General features: G+C 55.8%; 6 protein-coding genes and 1 non-coding gene across 7 annotated transcripts, besides 1 other annotated feature; 2 read left to right on the top strand and 5 right to left on the bottom strand.

The window, feature by feature from the left end:
- Positions 1–481: part of a sequence feature (possible transcribed region) that runs on past the window's edge.
- A 178-nt stretch (positions 482–659) lies between these two features.
- Positions 660–3,671, bottom strand: CYME_CMJ244C (hypothetical protein, conserved; the record flags this gene model as incomplete). The annotated part of the gene is made up of 1 exon (XM_005534904.1): positions 660–3,671. The coding sequence occupies one exon, from the start codon at positions 3,669–3,671 to the stop codon at positions 660–662; it is 3,012 nt and encodes a 1,003-aa protein (XP_005534961.1).
- Positions 3,672–4,586: 915 nt separating this feature from the next.
- CYME_CMJ243T lies at positions 4,587–6,275 on the top strand. Its single transcript, XR_002461360.1, has one exon. It is a non-coding gene; the product is annotated as a hypothetical transcript (transcript).
- Positions 5,347–6,126, bottom strand: CYME_CMJ242C (hypothetical protein; the record flags this gene model as incomplete). Its single annotated transcript, XM_005534903.1, has 1 exon — positions 5,347–6,126. One exon carries the CDS (start codon positions 6,124–6,126, stop codon positions 5,347–5,349), a length of 780 nt encoding a protein of 259 aa, XP_005534960.1.
- Positions 6,276–7,026: 751 nt separating the features above from the next.
- CYME_CMJ241C (hypothetical protein) lies at positions 7,027–8,571 on the top strand (the record flags this gene model as incomplete). Its single annotated transcript, XM_005534902.1, has 1 exon — positions 7,027–8,571. The coding sequence occupies one exon, from the start codon at positions 7,027–7,029 to the stop codon at positions 8,569–8,571; it is 1,545 nt and encodes a 514-aa protein (XP_005534959.1).
- Positions 8,572–9,364: 793 nt separating this feature from the next.
- Positions 9,365–11,539, bottom strand: CYME_CMJ240C (serine palmitoyltransferase; the record flags this gene model as incomplete). The annotated part of the gene is made up of 1 exon (XM_005534901.1): positions 9,365–11,539. One exon carries the CDS (start codon positions 11,537–11,539, stop codon positions 9,365–9,367), a length of 2,175 nt encoding a protein of 724 aa, XP_005534958.1.
- Positions 11,540–14,520: 2,981 nt separating this feature from the next.
- CYME_CMJ239C (glucose-1-phosphate adenylyltransferase) lies at positions 14,521–15,378 on the bottom strand (the record flags this gene model as incomplete). Its single annotated transcript, XM_005534900.1, has 1 exon — positions 14,521–15,378. One exon carries the CDS (start codon positions 15,376–15,378, stop codon positions 14,521–14,523), a length of 858 nt encoding a protein of 285 aa, XP_005534957.1.
- A 1,692-nt stretch (positions 15,379–17,070) lies between these two features.
- On the bottom strand, positions 17,071–17,421 carry CYME_CMJ238C (mitochondrial ribosomal protein L28 precursor; the record flags this gene model as incomplete). Its single annotated transcript, XM_005534899.1, has 1 exon — positions 17,071–17,421. One exon carries the CDS (start codon positions 17,419–17,421, stop codon positions 17,071–17,073), a length of 351 nt encoding a protein of 116 aa, XP_005534956.1.
- Between the last annotated feature and the right edge of the window lie 595 nt (positions 17,422–18,016).

The following is an 18,016-nucleotide window of genomic DNA, read 5'->3' as shown; positions in this document are numbered from 1 at the left end:
GGCCGGGCATCGGGTGCCGCAACGGAGAGAGGGCATCAAAAGGCGACTTGTGTGCCGGTCAAGAATGCGCACTGGGCGCTGATGCAAACGCTTACGCACTACCTAGAGGCCCTCGGAGGCAGTGGATTCCTTGACATGTTCGAACACCGAACCACAGACTAATATTACATCTGCGAAGAGCGCACGGTGACCGTATCAAAAGAAGATCAAAATCGCAAGCGAAGTATGCATCGCAGCAATCGCCGAAAGCTGTGCAAACAGAACTTTGATGCTGCTCTCATCGTCGTTCGACTGCCGACAAAGAAGCTGGATGGACAGGAGAAATCGGCGTACTCCAGCCCCGGAGATACCAGAGAGGATACGAAGCAGTCTCAGCAAGCGTCCTGCTTAAACATGTCCCAATACGAATGAAAAGCAGTCCAAACGATTCTACGTACGCACGAGCAAGACGACTCGTTTCATTTCATGCTGAAATAGATTTAGAGAACGAGTTGCTCTAAGGGCAAGCTCTATGAAAGCAAGCAAACGCCATAGACTCTGGTAGGTTTCCGGCGAGTTGGATTCAGGAGCACGTGTACCAACTTCGGTATCTCCACTGCTTGGTACCTTGGACAAGCACCGTGAATGCCGGTGCGGTGCGGCGCAGCTTCGATGTAAAACTAGGTCCTCGTCGGCGTCTCCGTTGCAAGCTTGTTTTCGTAGCGAAACCACGCCAGACGCGATTCTGGTGCCTGTCTCGTACGCGATGGGCGCTCGCTGGCCCATAATCGTTTCGTGGGCATGGTCTGGTTTCGTTTTCGCATTGCGCTGATAATCCAGTTGTAAGATCGCAGGATCCGGCGGTGCAGAGCACTCTCCCGACGCCCTCGCGTATTCAGATGCAAGAGAAACGCATCCACTTGTGATTTTGATGCGTAGTACGACCATACTGGCGGTTCATCAGCGTTCGGCTGTTTTTCAATAAACAGACGACCTTCGCCGTGGAAGAACCAATAGCGATTGAGGTCGCGGTCGAGACCCAGGGGCGTAGTCCGCACCGAGTATTCCGAGAGTGCGGCCGCCATCTGTTCACCATATGTTTCCCGCTCTCGCCGCAATTCTTTCTGCAGAGTTCGTCTGCGTGCAATGAGGCGGGCATGCTCTCGTTCAATTTCGAATTGACGACGCTCTTGAGCTCGTCTCTCTCGTTCGGCTGCGAGAGCCTCTTGGCGAGATAGGCGGACGAGGCGTTTCACATCGGGCGTTGAGAGGTACCCGTTGGCGTCTGTGTGACGCTTTCGGTCTTCGTCCAATTTTGCTTGGGACTGCTGGGCGACGCGCTGCAACGCTCCACGCTCTGTCGATGGGGTGTACTGCGACGCGTCGTCGCCACTACTCAAGTCGGGTCGATCATCCGCCGCGCAAACCAGCGACCCGTTCCACACCGAAGTCGTCGAAATCGACCCCGATAACCGGCTCCGGTTACGCTGTGGGTGTGAGCGGACAGCGCCAGTCTGAGACTCGCTTCCCCGCTGTCCCGGCTCGAGGTCGTTGCCATCGTCATCATCGTTGTAGACACTGGTGGATTCTTCGTGCGTTCCCAGATCCATATCGTCGCCATCATCGTCGTCTTGTTCGCTTCCACTTTGTGATGCATCATCTGCATAGCTACCTTCTTCACCACTTTGCAGAGAAGCAGCTCGCTCAGTCCGCAAGGCGTCTCCGATGGAACGAGGACGAGATTTCTTTCCATTACTGTGGGGCTTTCGTTCCGAATGCTCTTCCTGCTGCTCTGCCATCGAAGCGCTCACGCATTGGGCATCGCTTTGCGTAGCAGCTCGGTGTTCGCCTCTATCCCGTCTGATACCGTGCGCCTCTTCGAAAGCGAAGAGCGCCTCTTCCGCTTCTCCAATCTGCTCTCTGATCACGCGACGCTTCTCCATGAGCTGCTGTCGTGTACTCCGCGCAACTTCCGCCCGCTCGACAAGGATCGCGTCCAGTACACGTCGAACGCGCTCCGTGGCCATGGCCTCCTCACAGAGCGCCCTCAAAACAACAAGCCGCCCCGAGAGTGGCACTTGCCCATAGCCGTGCTGCATGATCGTAAGCACCACTTCGACGACTCGATTGGAAACAAGAGGAGAGCGCGGTTCGTTCCATAAGAGCATCTGATCATCTGCAGCATCGTGATTGTTTCCATCGTCGTTCTCGTTGTAACTGTTGTCGTCCTCGAGGTCTCGAGGCTCGATGCTACCATCGGAACCAGGCAAACGGTGGGGTGCAGTGCTTACCACCGCCTGTTCCGTCACCTCCGCATCCTTTGATGTCGGGCCCGCTCCATCAGACGCTATGCCGACCTGCTCAGTGCCAATGCGTTGCCGTTGTTCCGTGAAGAGACGACGCGTCTCTGGGGGTAATTTCATATTACGAACCATCTCCACCAAAACCTGTGGCCAACTCGCCGGTGACAGCGTTCGTCGAAGTAGGCCCAGAGTGCCACTCTTGCTGCTAGAGGCCACAAAGTCTCGCAGATCTCGAGAGCAGGCAGGATCGCTGCTCACAGACAGCAGCAACCGTAGCAGTGCGTAAAAAACAGCATCGATCAGTGGTGAGTGCCCAGGCGGATACGCCAGCGCACCTTCAAAATCATCCAGCGAGAACGGGCTTAGCATAAGAACTTGCTTCCCAAATTGGTTCAAAAAATTCCAGATCATCAGCACATCACCGAAGGAAACTCGGTCCACAATAAAGTCCTGTTCAGGTTCGGGGCGCGGCGGGTCCGCAGAATGGTCCACCAGCAGATCGTCTACGAGCTCTGGCTCCGTTTGTTTTCCCGGTCGCTTCTTGTTGGCTTCGGTGGTTACACCCGGTTCAGGCTCCTCGCGTGGTTTCTCAACGTCCGCTGCTTGCGCTGATGACTCCGCTGCAGGCTCTTCGAGTCGCATTCTTCGCTCCTCGTACTCCGCTTTGGCGCGCTGCATCTCGGGCGTCGGAAGTGCCTCGGGCAGCTGGAACTGCTGTACCAGCACGGGATTCTGAACCACCAGAGGCGCGCCGTGCCATGGATCCCTGGAGGAAATCTCTCGTATCTTTTGTTTCAAAAGCGTTTTGGGTACAGGCGGTGCTTTCCGATTCAATACCGCTAAGGGCGCTGGCAAGATACGTCCATCCTCAAGCTCGTAACGTATACGCGCAAACTCAAAGCGTTTCTCGAGCACCGCTCGAGCGAGCTCCGGCGAGTACCGTACAGGTTCAAGGTCGCTGGTGTCCGCATGAGCGATGAAGACTCGTCGAACGGACGCCTGCTTTCCGCCCCCATCGACGTATGTTTCACCAGGAACATAGGATTTTTGGAATATTTCCGCCACGGCGTCGACGAGATCATCCAGACGCCCGGCAAAGTGGTGAACCAGGCGACACAGAGGCTCTAGATAGAGGCTCGAGCGAAATCGCTGCTCCAGACGCTCAGCAGCAGCTCGCTCGGACAAGAGCGCCTCTCGAAAGGTGAGCCCGCCCTTTCCTGTCGTAGAACATGACCAGATGCGACTCGCGTACAACCAGTAGTGGTCTAGGTAGTCAGCGTACTCACGAAAGACTTCACCAGTGTCGGGATAATAGAAAACCAAGTCAGCAGGAGAGAGATCTGACGAAGGTTGCTGTGGACGAAACTCGCTGCGGTGCAGGAGCGGCATAACCGCAGAGGCAACACCGAGTCACTCGTTATAAGACGTCCGAGTTACCCAGCCAGAAAAGCGCAACTCTCACGAGCGTTCGGCGCAAGCAGCGCATGGGCAGCGGCCTCGGCTTTGGCCGCGACGAACGCCACGACCTCGTGGAGGCGCGACGTTGCGACGGGGGGCGGCAACGCTGCACCTGCGGTGCTTGCGTTATAGAGGCGGATGCCAGAGCATTCTCATGCAATAAGCGGCCTGGGCACGAGTTTAACAGCGAATCAAATGGATTCCAGTTGTCGGCCTTATCGTACACAGCGGAGTATGCGTCGTGGCAGAGCCAGCTTCTTGCAGTCCCGGTAGATACAGGGCAGGGTAGCGGACCTCAGGAGTCTTGCTGAGGAGCATGCATTGCCTTGGCAATTTGCTGTGTTTCACAACACACTCCATAGATCTGACACGGTTGAAAATGTCGGTCTGTTGATGAGGCTGGCGTACTGCGCTGGCTGCAGGAAAACTGCGATTCCCGGTTCATGACGACACCCTTGCGGGGATACCAGAAAGCTTGCGCGACAGCAGCCAAGCGAGAAACGCCACCAAGTCGAGCACTGTGTCGCTGTCTAGGCCGCTTAGCATGTATGCAAGCTGCACACGTTCAGCCGCAGCGCTGGGGGTCAGCCGGCCGCATATGCTCGAATGCAGGCGTTCTTCGAGGTTCTTGACAAACGTACGCTTCCAGCGCATTGCACAGGCGCGCTGCTTGATGCGCTGCACAGCGGAGTGCGTCATGCCAGCGCAAAAGCGCATCATGGTACATAATGGATTGATTATGTATATTATTGTATAAATATCGAAACATTTGCACAGCACGTTCGTCATCTGCTGCGTACCATTGCCGAGCGTCGGCCAAGGAGCGCTCTTCGCACGAGTCCGCTCACGGTCTGCTACTCGTCATTTTGGCCGAGGGAGAAGCGAGGCTACCCTGAACAAGTGTGGACGCGAACTGTGCAGTACGCAAGTGCCTGGTTATGGGTAAGGATATGGTGTAGTCACTGACAAACTTTGGCGCAACTGTCACGCGGAGTTCTCTAGAGAGGGCACGCCTCGTGTAAGCGCTGTAAACACTTTTGCCAGCGACGTTCCGAGAGTGCCTTGCGAGCAGTCGGAAAGTAGAGGACGGTTCGGAATTCGTTTAGAGATGGAATCGCAAGCAGATCGTTCACGTTGTCGTTTTACAAAAAGCATGGAGCTCGCAGAGGTGCCTTTGGCGATTTTCATGCCGCGGTGCGGGTGCTACAATACGCTGCAAACCACCGGCACTCCCCAGAGTCGAGAGCCACGGGCTGGGCCAGTGCGCTACCCGCGGAAGAATCTAAGTCCGTCTTGGGCAGGGTCATCGGGCAAGTGCTCGCATAATGCTGGCACGCTCGAGCGTTGAGGCCAGATGCAGCAGCAGCAGCAGCACGCGCTAGGAGCGCACTCACGGTCAAAGCACCGCGACGCTGAGGCGCTCATTTCTGGACAGGTCCGAGTTCCAACCCGGGACCTTGCTGAGAGTCTTCCTCGCTTATGGCGGGGCGTTGCATGTCCGAGCAGCAACCCGTAACGAGCTATAGCAACGCAAACACCAGCGCAGGCTCAGGCACTTCAAGCGCTTTCAGTGAAAAGAACGCATCAGCGCGACCTCTAGCACCATCTACCACCCAACTGATGCGGGCGTGGGTGGTCTGTTCCCCCGCTCCCGTCTACGAAGCGCTACCATTGCCGATATGGCCGCCACAAGCGACAGCAATGCAGAGAAGAAAACGATCGCATCAACGGCAGACAGCGCCCAATAGTATCCCTGGGTTCCACATTCGCAATACATTTCCGAGAGCGAGAATGAGCCGATACTCGAAGGCGAGCCGTCGCATCGTGCCTGTGCACTGCTTCGACTGCAGATTCGGTACGCTTCTACTGTGGAATGAAAATCGAGCCCGGCGGAAGCCGCTGCAGCACCTGTTATGCCCAACTGAGTCAGCCAGAAGAAAGCATGCCCGTGCCGAAAGTGATAAAAAAGAACGATCCATAGCAGTGCAGCCAGCACAATCATGCATCCAGTGACTAGACGGATGATGTTATTCACCAGCGGATATCCACCATTGATGGCCGCTATCAAAAAAGGTCGGTGCGTTAACGGTTCGAAGTAGCTGAGCGTGTAGATCTTGGATGCATCCAAGTAATAATACCGAGTTGCGGGAAACGAGCTGCCGCTTGTAAGATACCAGCAAGACCACACAATCAGAAAGCATCCGAAAAGAACTTGGGCAAGCAGAAATCCAGACAAGAGCCGTTCTCGTTGGATTTTATGCGTGTAACTGCGTTCAGCGACGGTGCGAGACTTGTGCCCGAGGGCGCTCGAGTCGCGCTTCGTTGCCAGCGAATACTCGTCGGACTCGATCTGCCGGTTCCCGTTACCTTGCGACTTGTGACCCATTTTACTCAAAAATAGCGCTCGATTCGTCTGAGCAGCGTAGAACAGCCGCAGAACTGAGCCCAGGAACCTGAACTTTAACCGAGTGTACAACCTGGTTTGCGATACCCCAGCTCGGTTCTGCGAACGCCAGTAAAACGGTTTCAGCGAGAGACTTTACCGAGCGCCGTATTTCTGGATACAGACAAGAGCAGCTCGCGTATCACCAACGCTTCGTTCAGGCACAGGGACACAGCGGAGGCGCTGGAGGCACGCAGGCTGTCCAGCTGCCGTACGCTGTACAGCACAACGTTGTGGCGCACGCGCCTGCAGGACACGCCACCCACTCCGAGGACACCGCCTGCTACGCATCTGGGCATCAGGCGTCAGACTGCTGTCGTCGTCGCCGTCGTCGTCGACTTGCCAGCGTGTCGACACAGCAGCCAACGGACGCTCTGCGCCAGCCAGCCAGCCAGCCAGCCAGGCGGCGTCGCCGATCAATCCCGCATCGGAGTCGGTCGTGCAGCACCGCGGATTCCCAGCACAGGGACGCTGCTGCTCGATCAGAACATGAACTCTAATGTACATAATACGAACAATCGGTCACCATTGCTGCTCGATCAGAACATGAACTCTACTGTACAGAATATGAACAATCGGTACACATACCTGCAGAGCGTCTGTGGGTGTGTCTGTACCGCGAGACAGCAGCATCGCCGCCTCTGCCGAGATAGCGCGACACCGCATTCGCCCATCAATCCGACAGGTGAATGCTGCACGCCAGCACCCCGAGCCGCCGGACACGTGTGTTCGCACAGGGACGCAGGCGGCGCACCAGCCAACGTTTCAGGGGGCAGTCCTCCTGGTTCCGACAGCGACCTTGCTAGCTACGTGGCTGGCGTATTCCCTGGTGCACCGCTCCCGATGAGTCTCTCTCTCGTTGAAAGTGTCTGGCTAGGGACGTCAGCTGCGCAACTATCTGCGCTCGTAAACTTCTTCCACAGTGAGTACCTGCGAGTAGACTCGCGGAACACGTTTGCCCTCAGCAAGTCCTATGCCGTGGCGGTAGCGCTGAACGCACTTCCGTACGCTATCGTTGGTGTAGTGCTCTTCTTAGCCGCTCTTCTGGTTCTGACGATCCGCTCATGTTGCTGCAAGCAGTGGTGGTACAAGCGCAGTCTCAGACCGGGTTTGCGGAGGCACTTTGTGGCCTTGGGCCTCGTGGGTCTCGCTCTTATCGTTATCACGTATGGTTCGCTCGCGATCATGTTCCAGGCGGCGCGCGGTATCGACCGCTCGGTATCGGGTACCTTTAAAGCACTGATATCTGCGGGAGGCGAGCTCGACAATGGTGCAACATTCATCGCCCAGACTGTCAGTAACTTTAGTCAAGCAGTCTCCGAGTACGTTGCGGCGCATGGTAGTACGAACGGCCTCGAGTGCAAGTCAGCGCTCTCCAGTCTGAACCAAAAAGCGCAAACTCTCGAGTCAGATGCCCAGTTGGTGGCCGGGGCCGACTACAGAGCCAGCAATGAAGGCATCTATGTCGTGCAGTACATCTTTCTGGCGATTGTCATCTTGCTAGCCGTTCAAGTCGGCGTAACCTACCTGGCCTTGGTGCTCTGTCAGGGACACGTCCGCAACTGCTGTGCGGTCTTTTCTCGCATTCTTGCACTCATCTTTGCCGGACTGGTCATGGGCATCGCATGGGTTGTGGTGGGTCTCGCGGTTGCCGCAGCCCTCGCACTGAGCGATGCCTGTGTTTCCCAAAATCAACTCTTCCAGTATATGGAATCGCAGGTCAAGTCTTTTCAACAGGGTCAGCCAGCGCCACCGCCTCCCTCAGGAAACGCCTTTATCGAGGTCGGCCTACAGTGCCCTGTGTTGAATACCCTAGGCAAGTCGTACAGCCAAGCGATTTCTGAACTGAAGTCGATCATTTCGGACTGCCGATATATCATTGAGAGCGCAACCGGCCTGAGCGACTCGGATTACACCCAGGTGACCGACCAGCTGGTGACCCAGGTCGAGGACTTGACGAACTGCACCACGATGCTCCGGGCAGTGCACCGTATTGGTGCCTTATCCTGTGGCAGTCAGCGCGACTCGGATATCTCTTCCGCGTTTATCGTTTTTGTCGTCGGACTGGTCCTCGCCGCCATCTACATTATCCTCTACTTTTTGCTCGTTCTGGATGCAGACCTGCTTGTCTGGGCAAAGATGGCTCCGGGACGAACCGTTCAACCAGTCATGTACCAGATTTATCCATTGGATGCGAGTGCTACTCCCGAGAACCAAGCTGCGAGCGCTCCTTACTCCAGGTTCGGTGGCGGGGCGGATACGCTCGCCACAATACCCGACACGAGCTGGGCGGGCGCTGGCAAGTCAACAGTGACCTCGCTTGGAGGGTCGGAAAACGGCGGGTCAGAGGGCGTGCCACGTCCGTCGGCTCCACCGCCGAGCTGGTGACGCACCGCGCGAACTTGTCACCTACAGGACAAAAAGAGAGCACGAGGACCTCATAGGCGACGCACTCGAACGATATGGATCAGGGCCCGTCGCTGCATATACCAGAAAAAAAAGACTCGCTTGTTTTCAACAGCTCGCCTGGCGTCCGATGCGGCGCCTAGTCATCCCGCATATGCGGCATGAAGAGCGGTATCGATATTCGCAATCCTTGGCGTAAACCGTTACTTCGTTGGCGTCATGAGCTGTGGGTTATGTTTGCAATACAACCTCGGGAATGCAGGACGAGGTCTCTTCGGTTGCGAATCGCTGTGCAATTGAGCGACACCTCGAATTCCTGTCCCATGCCGAAACGCTATCCAAGTTCGGGGATCTGTATCCAAAATAGAATGATGAAGATGAGCCAGAGACCTGCACGAACAGCGACACGCAACCGTCATTGAGCGGGGTGAATTTCGCGAGTGTAGAGCTGCTTGTCTGTTGTGGCATTGGCGCTGGGCTCGGAACGTCGTCCCGAACAGCACATCGCGATCGTTTGAGAACGGGATCCCTGTTCGGTGTTCGAGCAGATGGCCGCCTTCAAGAGCAAGAATCCAGATACATCGCGATAAGCCATGGTACAAAGTGGAGACACCCTGATCAGATGAAAAATCCGGCTGGATACTCCCTGCACGTCGTTTCGCTCATTGTGTCTGCGCTGGTGCTGCCGGTCGCGCGCTTGACAGGCCCGTATTCCAGAGCGTCCTGTGCTGGCCAGCTCGTCGCCTGTTGTCAGGCTGCGGCACATCGCTTTTCCTCACTTGCGCAAGTAACGGATTTTCAGAAGATCCGCAACTTGTTCAATTACATTCAGAGCGAAATCCAAATCCTCGCGACTATGGGCCGCGCTGATACAAATCCGTGAACGACTCAAAATGAGGGGCGTCGCGGGGAAACCGACCACGACCACTGCGAGGCCGCGCTTGAGGCATTCGCGGCTGAACTCGGCAATCACAGAAGGTACATAGAGCATGATCGGAATTACAGGAGACCCCGTGCTGCCGATCGTCTGCAGACCCATTTCCAAGAGACGCCGGCGGAAGTAGAGCGAATTTTCCCGCAGTTGCGTCAGCTTCCTCCGTCCAATATCCGTACCATCCTCGCCGCTGATCTGACGCATCGCAAATAGGATATGCTTCGCACAAGCAGGCGACATGGTGGACGCGTACAGGGCACCGGGCGCTGTGCGTCGCAGGTGTGCAACCAGCTCCCGCGAGGCTGCGACGTAGCCACCTACTGCACCGAAGCTCTTGGTGAAGGTGCCCATCAGAATGTCGACATCTCGCGGGTCGACCCCGGTGAACTCACACACACCACGACCTCGCTCTCCAAGCGCACCAATACTGTGCGCCTCGTCGACAAAGAGGAATGCCTTGTATTTGCGCGTCACGCGCGCGATCTCGCGAAGGTTGCAGATCGCACCCTCCATGGAGTAGATACCCTCTACAACGACGAGAATGCGACGCCATTGGCGGTGCGATCTTGGCTGACCCTCAGCAATCGCTGATCGGAGGACGCGCTCCAGGTCTTTGGCATCGTTGTGTCGAAAAACTCGGATACGCGCCCCTGACGAACGCGCGCCTGCCACAATGCTCGCGTGGTTCAATTCGTCGCTAATGATGAGGCCGCCTTTCCCAATGATCGCCGGAATGATCATAGAATTCGTTGCGAAGCCCATACCAATGACGATTGCATCAGGTTTGCCCACGAAACGTGCCACCGTTTGCTCGAGCTCGCGAAGCACCGCCGTGCAACCGCTCTCTCTCGCAGCGCCAGTGGCAACGCCGTACCTATCCAGAGTTTCCAGCACGGATGCATCTACACCGCCCGGCACCTCGCCATATCCGAGATAATTGTAGGAGCTGAGGTTAAGGCACCGCTTGACGCGACCTGTATAGGTCAGCGCTGCTGTGAATGGTGCCTGTGGAATCCAGCCAATCACCTCGTTGGTGCCCTCCCGGATGAGCTCCACTGGCTTCAGTTGCGGCGGTTTCGTCGCCCATCTCTCAAGTATGCCCTTTTGCAGGAGAAGCTCCCGCTCCTTCGGTGTACGAAAACGCCTCTCGATGACGTCGATGTAGGCACCTGGGGCTGAGCAAATCGGTCGGGACCAGCAATCTTCGATGCGGCGGTAGAGCCGGCGTGTGTAGAAATCCTCAAAATCCGAAAGCAACGGAGCACAGCCCTGCGGCTTGATCATCGCGTATCTTCGTCGTTTCAAAATCTTCGATAAAGCGTCACGCAGATACCCCAGAACGATAACCACCGCGTACATAGCATACGTAATGAGCGCAGCAACAAGCGGCACTTCGGCGTACATCTCATCTGGAACTTCGCTGACGTACTGTGCCGCCATGGAGTATCGCTGCGGAATCCTACGCGCGGACGTTGCAAGTTTCATCCGCGCTGGTGACATCGGTGTTTTGCGCGTGGCGCTCCGCTCGGACTCCCACCGATCCGATGCATTGGATCCAACACCCGTCACGCGGTGTTTCGGCGTCTCAATTGAACCCGTTTTGGGAGTTCTGAGCGATCCAGAGCTGGCTCTCCAGCTGAGCTTCTGAACTGGCGTTGCCCCGGAAGTCACATCCAGCGCGTCGCTCCCAGGGGAGCTTGACAGCCGACCTGCTGATGAAGCAGTAACACCGGAGAAGACGTCAGCATCGTCACTGTCGAGCTCGTCGTCGTCGTTGCAAAGGTCCTCATCCTCATTTTCGTCTTCTTCAGAAGATCGGTCTCGCGCTTGGAGAGAGCTCAGATCCACTGGGGTCGGCGAGCGCTGCGATAGATATGAGACAAACCCATCACCGCGGTTGCTAACGAACAGCTGGAGCTCTTCCGCTGCCGCTACTTCCGCCTCAATGGGTTCGCGCCCGCTCACCGTGCCTGCTTCAGGTAGTTGACGTTCCCCAAGCGAGGTTTTCGTTGCCATCTGCCTTGTGGTGCGTCGAACGCTGTTTGAGTTTCACCCGTGGCTGCTGCCGCGTTCGCAGCGGAATCCTAGTGAGGCTCTGTCACCTACGCAACCTGCGTGAACTGTTGTGCGGTCGGGTGAGGCCAAAGCGCTTCTACTTGCCAGACAAGTATCTTCTCGAAGAAACAACCGCTGCTTTTTGATTGTACGGCGCAGCAGGTACTCCGCCTTCCAATGTCGCTGCTCGCTACGGGAAACAAACAACAACGTTCACGATCGTGGGCCGGCGCAGGCGTTTGCTGCGCAGGTTCAGTGACGCGGACGGGATGCTCGCCGATGCCGCAGATCTAAACCCCCACGCCAGCGACCAGATTTCGAAAAATCGCGAGTCTGGGCCATGGACGCGAGCGTCGTCGTCAGCGACGATTCTTTCTCATTTATGGTATTTTTATTCCATTTTATACAATCATATCAAGTGTTACGGCAAGCCGCTTGGAAGCGCAGTCGAGTCGCTGGGTGATCTGCGTACCAGCGTTGATGCACGCTGAGCGTGCCAGCCCGGAAAAGCAGGGACAAATGCGAGAGATTGTCGGTCGTGTCGATGGAGGCAAATAACGAGCTGGTGGCGGAAGAGCTCCAGGCGATATCGAGTTCGGCACAGATGCTGTAATGAGAGCGAGAGTCGCTTCAGTTTGTGAACTGTCGTTGGGTTACTTTCGACCTCGAAGCGGTGGACGCTGTACCCAAACGATGGTTGACGCGCGTTGCGTGCCTTCCTTGGATATCGCGATACAATATGTTTCTGAAGGGGGCGCTTCGGAGCAAATGAGGCTTGTTTTCGGAATGCGAGCGCCCTCTACTTCTCTATCGTAGGTGGGATGCGGTCCCGATCTGTGACCTCAAGGCGCATACAATGACCGTAGACACTTGTATACTGTACTGTATGGCGTTGTCAATGAGCTAAGGCTATAGTTTCTGGCAGCTAGTGTGAAGCATTCAACCCATTTCGCAGAGAGCATCGGCAGGGCTCGTTCAACGAATCTCGTTGACGGGCAGGCGATGGAAATAGGTTTATGCGGGCGACGAGGAGCAACAGATCACCCGTCTACCTGCACTTTGCGGACTAACGGCATGAAAAGAGCCGCGAGACTCATTTTCAACCGTCCAAGGTAGGTGAACCGTAAGATTTCGTGATGGGCGTAGATCTCGGGTTGAAGTCCATCGTGGCCGTCGCCTTCGTTCCGAGTCGAAAAGACGAAGTAAAAGACCTGAACGGAAAGCAGATACAGCTGCTCGAATTGTTCTGGGCTCGGCATCATGAGGTTTCGGGCCTAATTGGCGTCATGCTGCATACCAATGAATTGAATGACAGCGTCAGGACCCAAGACGACGCTCTGAGCTCCGTATCGAGCAGACACGGTTGTTTTGTACGCTGTATTCAGAAAGAGTACGATCGTCCAAATAGCTCCCGCGGAGCATCTTCGGCTGTTGTACATAAAACCCTGCTGCGATCGCGTACGATTTCGCTTGTGTGAAGACAAGCAGCGTGCATTCGCCAACTTGTTCCATGAGCTAAACAAGGGCAGTGCTCATACAATGCGACGTTCGAGACTAGCCTATGGCGCTAGACGCCCTGTAGCGCGCATAATCTATATTTCTGCTTCGTCGACGGGTGCGCCCAACGAGAGCAGGAATCGATTTTGGACGTTTCCCATCGATGCGTTCACGGAGGAACACACGCTGCACCGGTGCAGATACACGCTGACAGTGGAACAGAAGAAGCGCATGAAATAATGACGGTTGCCCGAGATGATGTACGTTACGCAGATAGAGTGTTGTATGGCGTGGAAATCGCCGGCGAGGAGCATACGACGGTGTCATACCACGAGCTACGATGCGCACCAGCACTTTCCACACCGAGACCTGAACGCCCGATCAACAGAAAGAAAAGTTTCATGCTTCCAGAGCTCCCAGCGGATTTGTATGGAGCGAACTCTCGGGGCAATAGTTCAGTAACCTATAGGCGCACTGTGGTAAAATGCAGCTGAATTCCAATGAAAACAAGTCCGCCGCCTGAACACAGCAGATGAGATGCTGAACCAAAACAAGGCACTGGTATGGTGCCGCTCAGCGACACACCAACGCCGGAGCGCCGTACACATACACCGGCAACGATTTGCCCCCCGCCCCCGCCCCCCGGCAACTAATGATGAACAGTACGGGCATTGCATGGTTCGAAAGTACGAATGATACCCGCGATGAACGGTCAGCGTGGACGCTCGCGAGACTGCACAAGCGATGACGCTGCGCGCGTGCTCCAAGCTCGAAACGATTGCATGCGTTCCGTAGGGCCTTGGCATCAGCGTCGGTGTCGGCGCTGCGCAACTATCGCATTCCGTGGAGCGACATCCGACTTCTCCACAGCTGCAAGTTGTGCTTGTATCATGCATGATATGCACGCGAATGGCGCGTGCAGTGCGAAAAGTTGCCTACGAGGCCGTAGCCTAGGTCACAAACACCTATGTTCGGTTGCGGCTGCTCAGCGGTCTGCCGACTTGGCAGCGTGCGCGGAAGCTGCGAAAGCCTCCATCATTCAAGTGCATGTCGGAAAACGCGGGCTGTGGATTCTAGGCGCATGCGTCGCAGGCTTGCAGCGGAGGCTAAATGCTCACTTGCTGGCCTATGAAATGCGAATGCGTGAATTGACGCTGTTTTCGTCGGGCACGCTCACTGCCAACAGCGACGGCAAACACATTCATCCGGATCCGCCGTCGGCTCTAATGATGATACCCCAGCCAGAGACCTCATCGACGTAAATATTGTCCGGAGCATTCAGCAAGCCGACCTGAGCTGCCCATGGAAGCGTTTTCCCGTAGAAATTGCCCAAAAACACTGGAGCAATACCATCGATGCGTCTGTGGCTTGTTCCTTCACGCTGCCAGCAACGACAAAGCTCGGGGCACGGCCCCAACGCCACAAAACTCGCTTTGGCGGAGCAGTCACCCAGAAATCACGCGCTGGACGTCGTCCTCCGCCTCGAGCGCCTGAATGAGTTCATCCAACTCTGGCGGCCGCTCTGAACCTTCGCTCGTTCCAGCTTCGGATTTTCGTTTCCAAGCCAACTCCGCCGAGACGATTTCCATGCTGAACGTCGATTCGTGACGAATTTGATCTGCAAGCTGGCGGACGTGCTCCTCCAGAGCCGAGAGTAGCTCCGGGGCGGTCTCAAGCTCAACGTATTCCTCGTTCTCGTTTGTTTTGTCGCCGTTCGGTTGTGCATCTGCTCGATAGTGCTCCAGGTTCTCGACGAGACCAGTGTCAATAATCGCGTCAAGCCAGGCTTGTTCAAAGCGCGGGCAGCACCGAATCAGCACTCGTCCAACTCGGTTGAACTGCCAGAGCACAGCTCCGTCCGGTGCAAGTGTTCCGCCGTGCTCGTTCAACAAGTGTCGAAGACGTGGGGCCGTTCGGCGTCGATTGTCCGTTAAGCATTCAATAAGCAGGGGCTCCGTCCCCAGGTATGCTTCATAAACGACGAGCTCTAGATCCGACACGGGTCCGGTTGCCCGAACTCCGGAGCCTTTCGCAGACTCCAGGGCTGCAGCGATCTTCTCTTTTGGCATACGCACACCGCGTGCCATTTCTAGTGCGGTTGCTAGCCTTGGATTGCTTTCAGGGTTAGCGTCTCCGCCTTGTGCGCGCACAGCTGCACCAATGGCGTTGAAAACACGTTGGAAAGCCTTACATCGTCGAGCGTCCTCGCGAGCCTTTTTGTGCTTGATGTTCGCGAACTGAGAGTGACCTGCGAACCGGCGCGCGAAAACTCTCGCCGTCTGCAGCAAGCGACTCCGCGTCATAAAGCGAGTATATAAACATTCCCGATTCCGGAGAACCGTCGAAACCCTGACGTCGTTCCTGTGCCGCGCACGTTCACGCCCATACACACAAACCGCAACAAGCGGCCGTCGCGTTGTATCCGAACGGAGCACTGAACCGCTCGCTCTGTTCATGCCATGAGATTTTTTCATACCTTTTTCAGTTGTATAGTGCTGAAACTCAAAGAGTAGCAATAGAGGCTTAAAGATTCATGTATAGTGTCCGGATTCCGGATTTTGTTTTCGGAGTGGCTTCGATGAAGCTTTGCTTCTGGAATTGTTTACGTGAACGGAATCAAGATGATTTGCAACGCTTTCGAACAAGGTTTGGTAACATAATCAATCGCATGATCCAGTTCATATGGGCAAGACCCCGCGGTTCCTCGTTCCTTACGTCTAGCGTGATCAACGCGTGCATTCTTCGAGTTTCGATGTATCTTTTTCAAGGCAGCTCGAGCGCACAGCTGAATCGAAAATGAAAAATACTCGTTGTCGTTTCTTGACGATCTCTGAATATCCTCTTGCACAAGGTTAACTGAACTAGCCCAGAGCATTCATCGAACCCGTTCGAAAGATGGATCCTCGTCTCCTTGCGAGTATCTATGAACCGGCATGCAACAGCAGCTTGATAGCTCTCATGGGTTATACTCCAAGGGACCCGAGTCTCTTCTGATTGCATGGTAAAGTATGTCGTACTCGGGCGTGCGTCATCGCAGGAATCGGTTCCAGAGGGCATCGCGTCAGCGCCGTGCATGATGAAAGCGAAGATAGATTCAAATTTCTCGACCACCTTTTCAAACCTGGCGTATCCTTACAGCACTTGTTTCATCATCGGCGACATCGCATTCCATGAATCCTGTCTCGAATGGAGCAGCGTGCGATTGTACATATAGCTGGCGAAATGAGATGCCGAAAGACCGCCCAAAACAAGCCCGTTTTTGGGCGGATACGGCACCGGGGCCCGGCAACCGAAGCGACCATCGCGGATAGACCTCTATACGCGTCAAGTGCCCGTACAGAGCGAAGAAGCCAGCGTTCACATCCGACAAGTCGACTCTCGGAGGAGAAGGAGGCCGTGGTGGTGTTTCGCGAAAATCCGGGAACACTTGTGCAAAATTCCAAGAGTCATCGCTGCGATGTATGTACCCGGGCTCTATACAACGAACATGATCATGGCAAACGAAGCGTCGCACGCAACGTTTGCCTGCGCAATTTTTAGCGTCGATAATGGCCGGAAACTGCGAAATCCGGGCTTGAACGCTGCCAGCAACATGCTGCGACTGTTGAGAATCGAGCCGGAATTACAGGAGAGACCAGCGTTCTTAAAGCCGGAGATCCGAGAGAGTTAAAGCCCGGAAAAGCTGTCGTCGCTGGCACTGGAAGGAGACGAAACCTATAGTGAGCACGTCCAAGTTATGTTGCAGGAATTGTTCCATTTGATTCTGTAATGCGTGCGACCGGTACCGCCTCTGGTGTTTCGCTGGCGAGCAGCGCATCCGCAGAATGCAGCCCTCTCCGCCAAACGATTCAAAAGAATGCTGCGGTTGTTGGGGTGCCTCAGGCCTAGGTATTGCGAACTGGTCCAAAAACGCGAGCCATTCCTGCAATGCACAGCTTGCACAAGACGCTTTTGGCCTAAAACGCGCGCCAAGCGAAACGCTTAACAAAGACCGCTCATGTGGAAGCTGCGTTCTCCGAAAGTCGGAGCTCGCGAACTCGTTCTACGATTCGAGCGCGCAACCTCACAAGGTCCGGCCCCAGCATATCTCGTTCGTGGGTAAGAATGAGGTATTCGTCGATGCCACCAACTTTTTCGATCGTTCGCAACGCCCTTGTGGTCACCGTGAAACGCAGCGGCTCCTGAAGAACTCGGCTGTAGAACTCTTTCCGATGGACGTTCGGTCGCCAAGCTCGACGTGTTTTGTTCTCTGCGTGACTTATCTGGTTTCCAAAACGAATGTGTCGACCTTGGTACAGACCCCGGAATCGTCGCAACATAGTCAACGCCGCTGAGGGTTTTGTCATGAATGCGCTTGAACAAGCTGCTGAACACAAGCGAAGTCGTACGCGCAGCGGTACACCAGCTGCGTATACTGCAGTGTACGCCTGCAGTGCAGCACCACGAGCTCGTACAGTCTCGAACAAAACCGTACCTGCAAACTATACGCACTCCAACACCGATTCTATCCGGTTCTACCAACGGGTCCAGGCACAGACGCCCTGCGGGGGCGTCAAGGCAGGCGGCAATCCGTAGCCCGGCTCCTGGGCAATGATACTGGTGATGGTGATGCCCCTGCATCGCACGCACGCACGCACGCACGCACACACGCACGCACGCACGCACACGCACACGCACGCACACACAGAAACACATGCGCACGTGCGCACGCACTGCCCGGCACGCCACTGCATCGCATCTCATCCATTCGAGTCGCCAGCAGCAGCAGCAGCAGCAGCATCGCCGTCGCCGCCGTCGCCGCCGCCGTCGTCGGCGATCTTTACCGTCCGTCCGTCCGTCCGTCTGTCCATCAGGGCGCCGGGCTCGCTGTCGTGTACGCCGAGCCATTCGAGGCCGCCACAGGGCCTGGAGCTCTCCTCGGACACTGCGAATACCGGACGG

Source organism: Cyanidioschyzon merolae, chromosome 10 (assembly GCF_000091205.1).
Source record: "Cyanidioschyzon merolae strain 10D DNA, chromosome 10, complete genome".
In the NCBI taxonomy this organism is placed as follows: Eukaryota; Rhodophyta; class Bangiophyceae; order Cyanidiales; family Cyanidiaceae; genus Cyanidioschyzon; species Cyanidioschyzon merolae.
The sequence above is the reverse complement of the archived record's forward strand: the minus strand, read 5'-3'. Positions and strand labels throughout refer to the sequence as shown.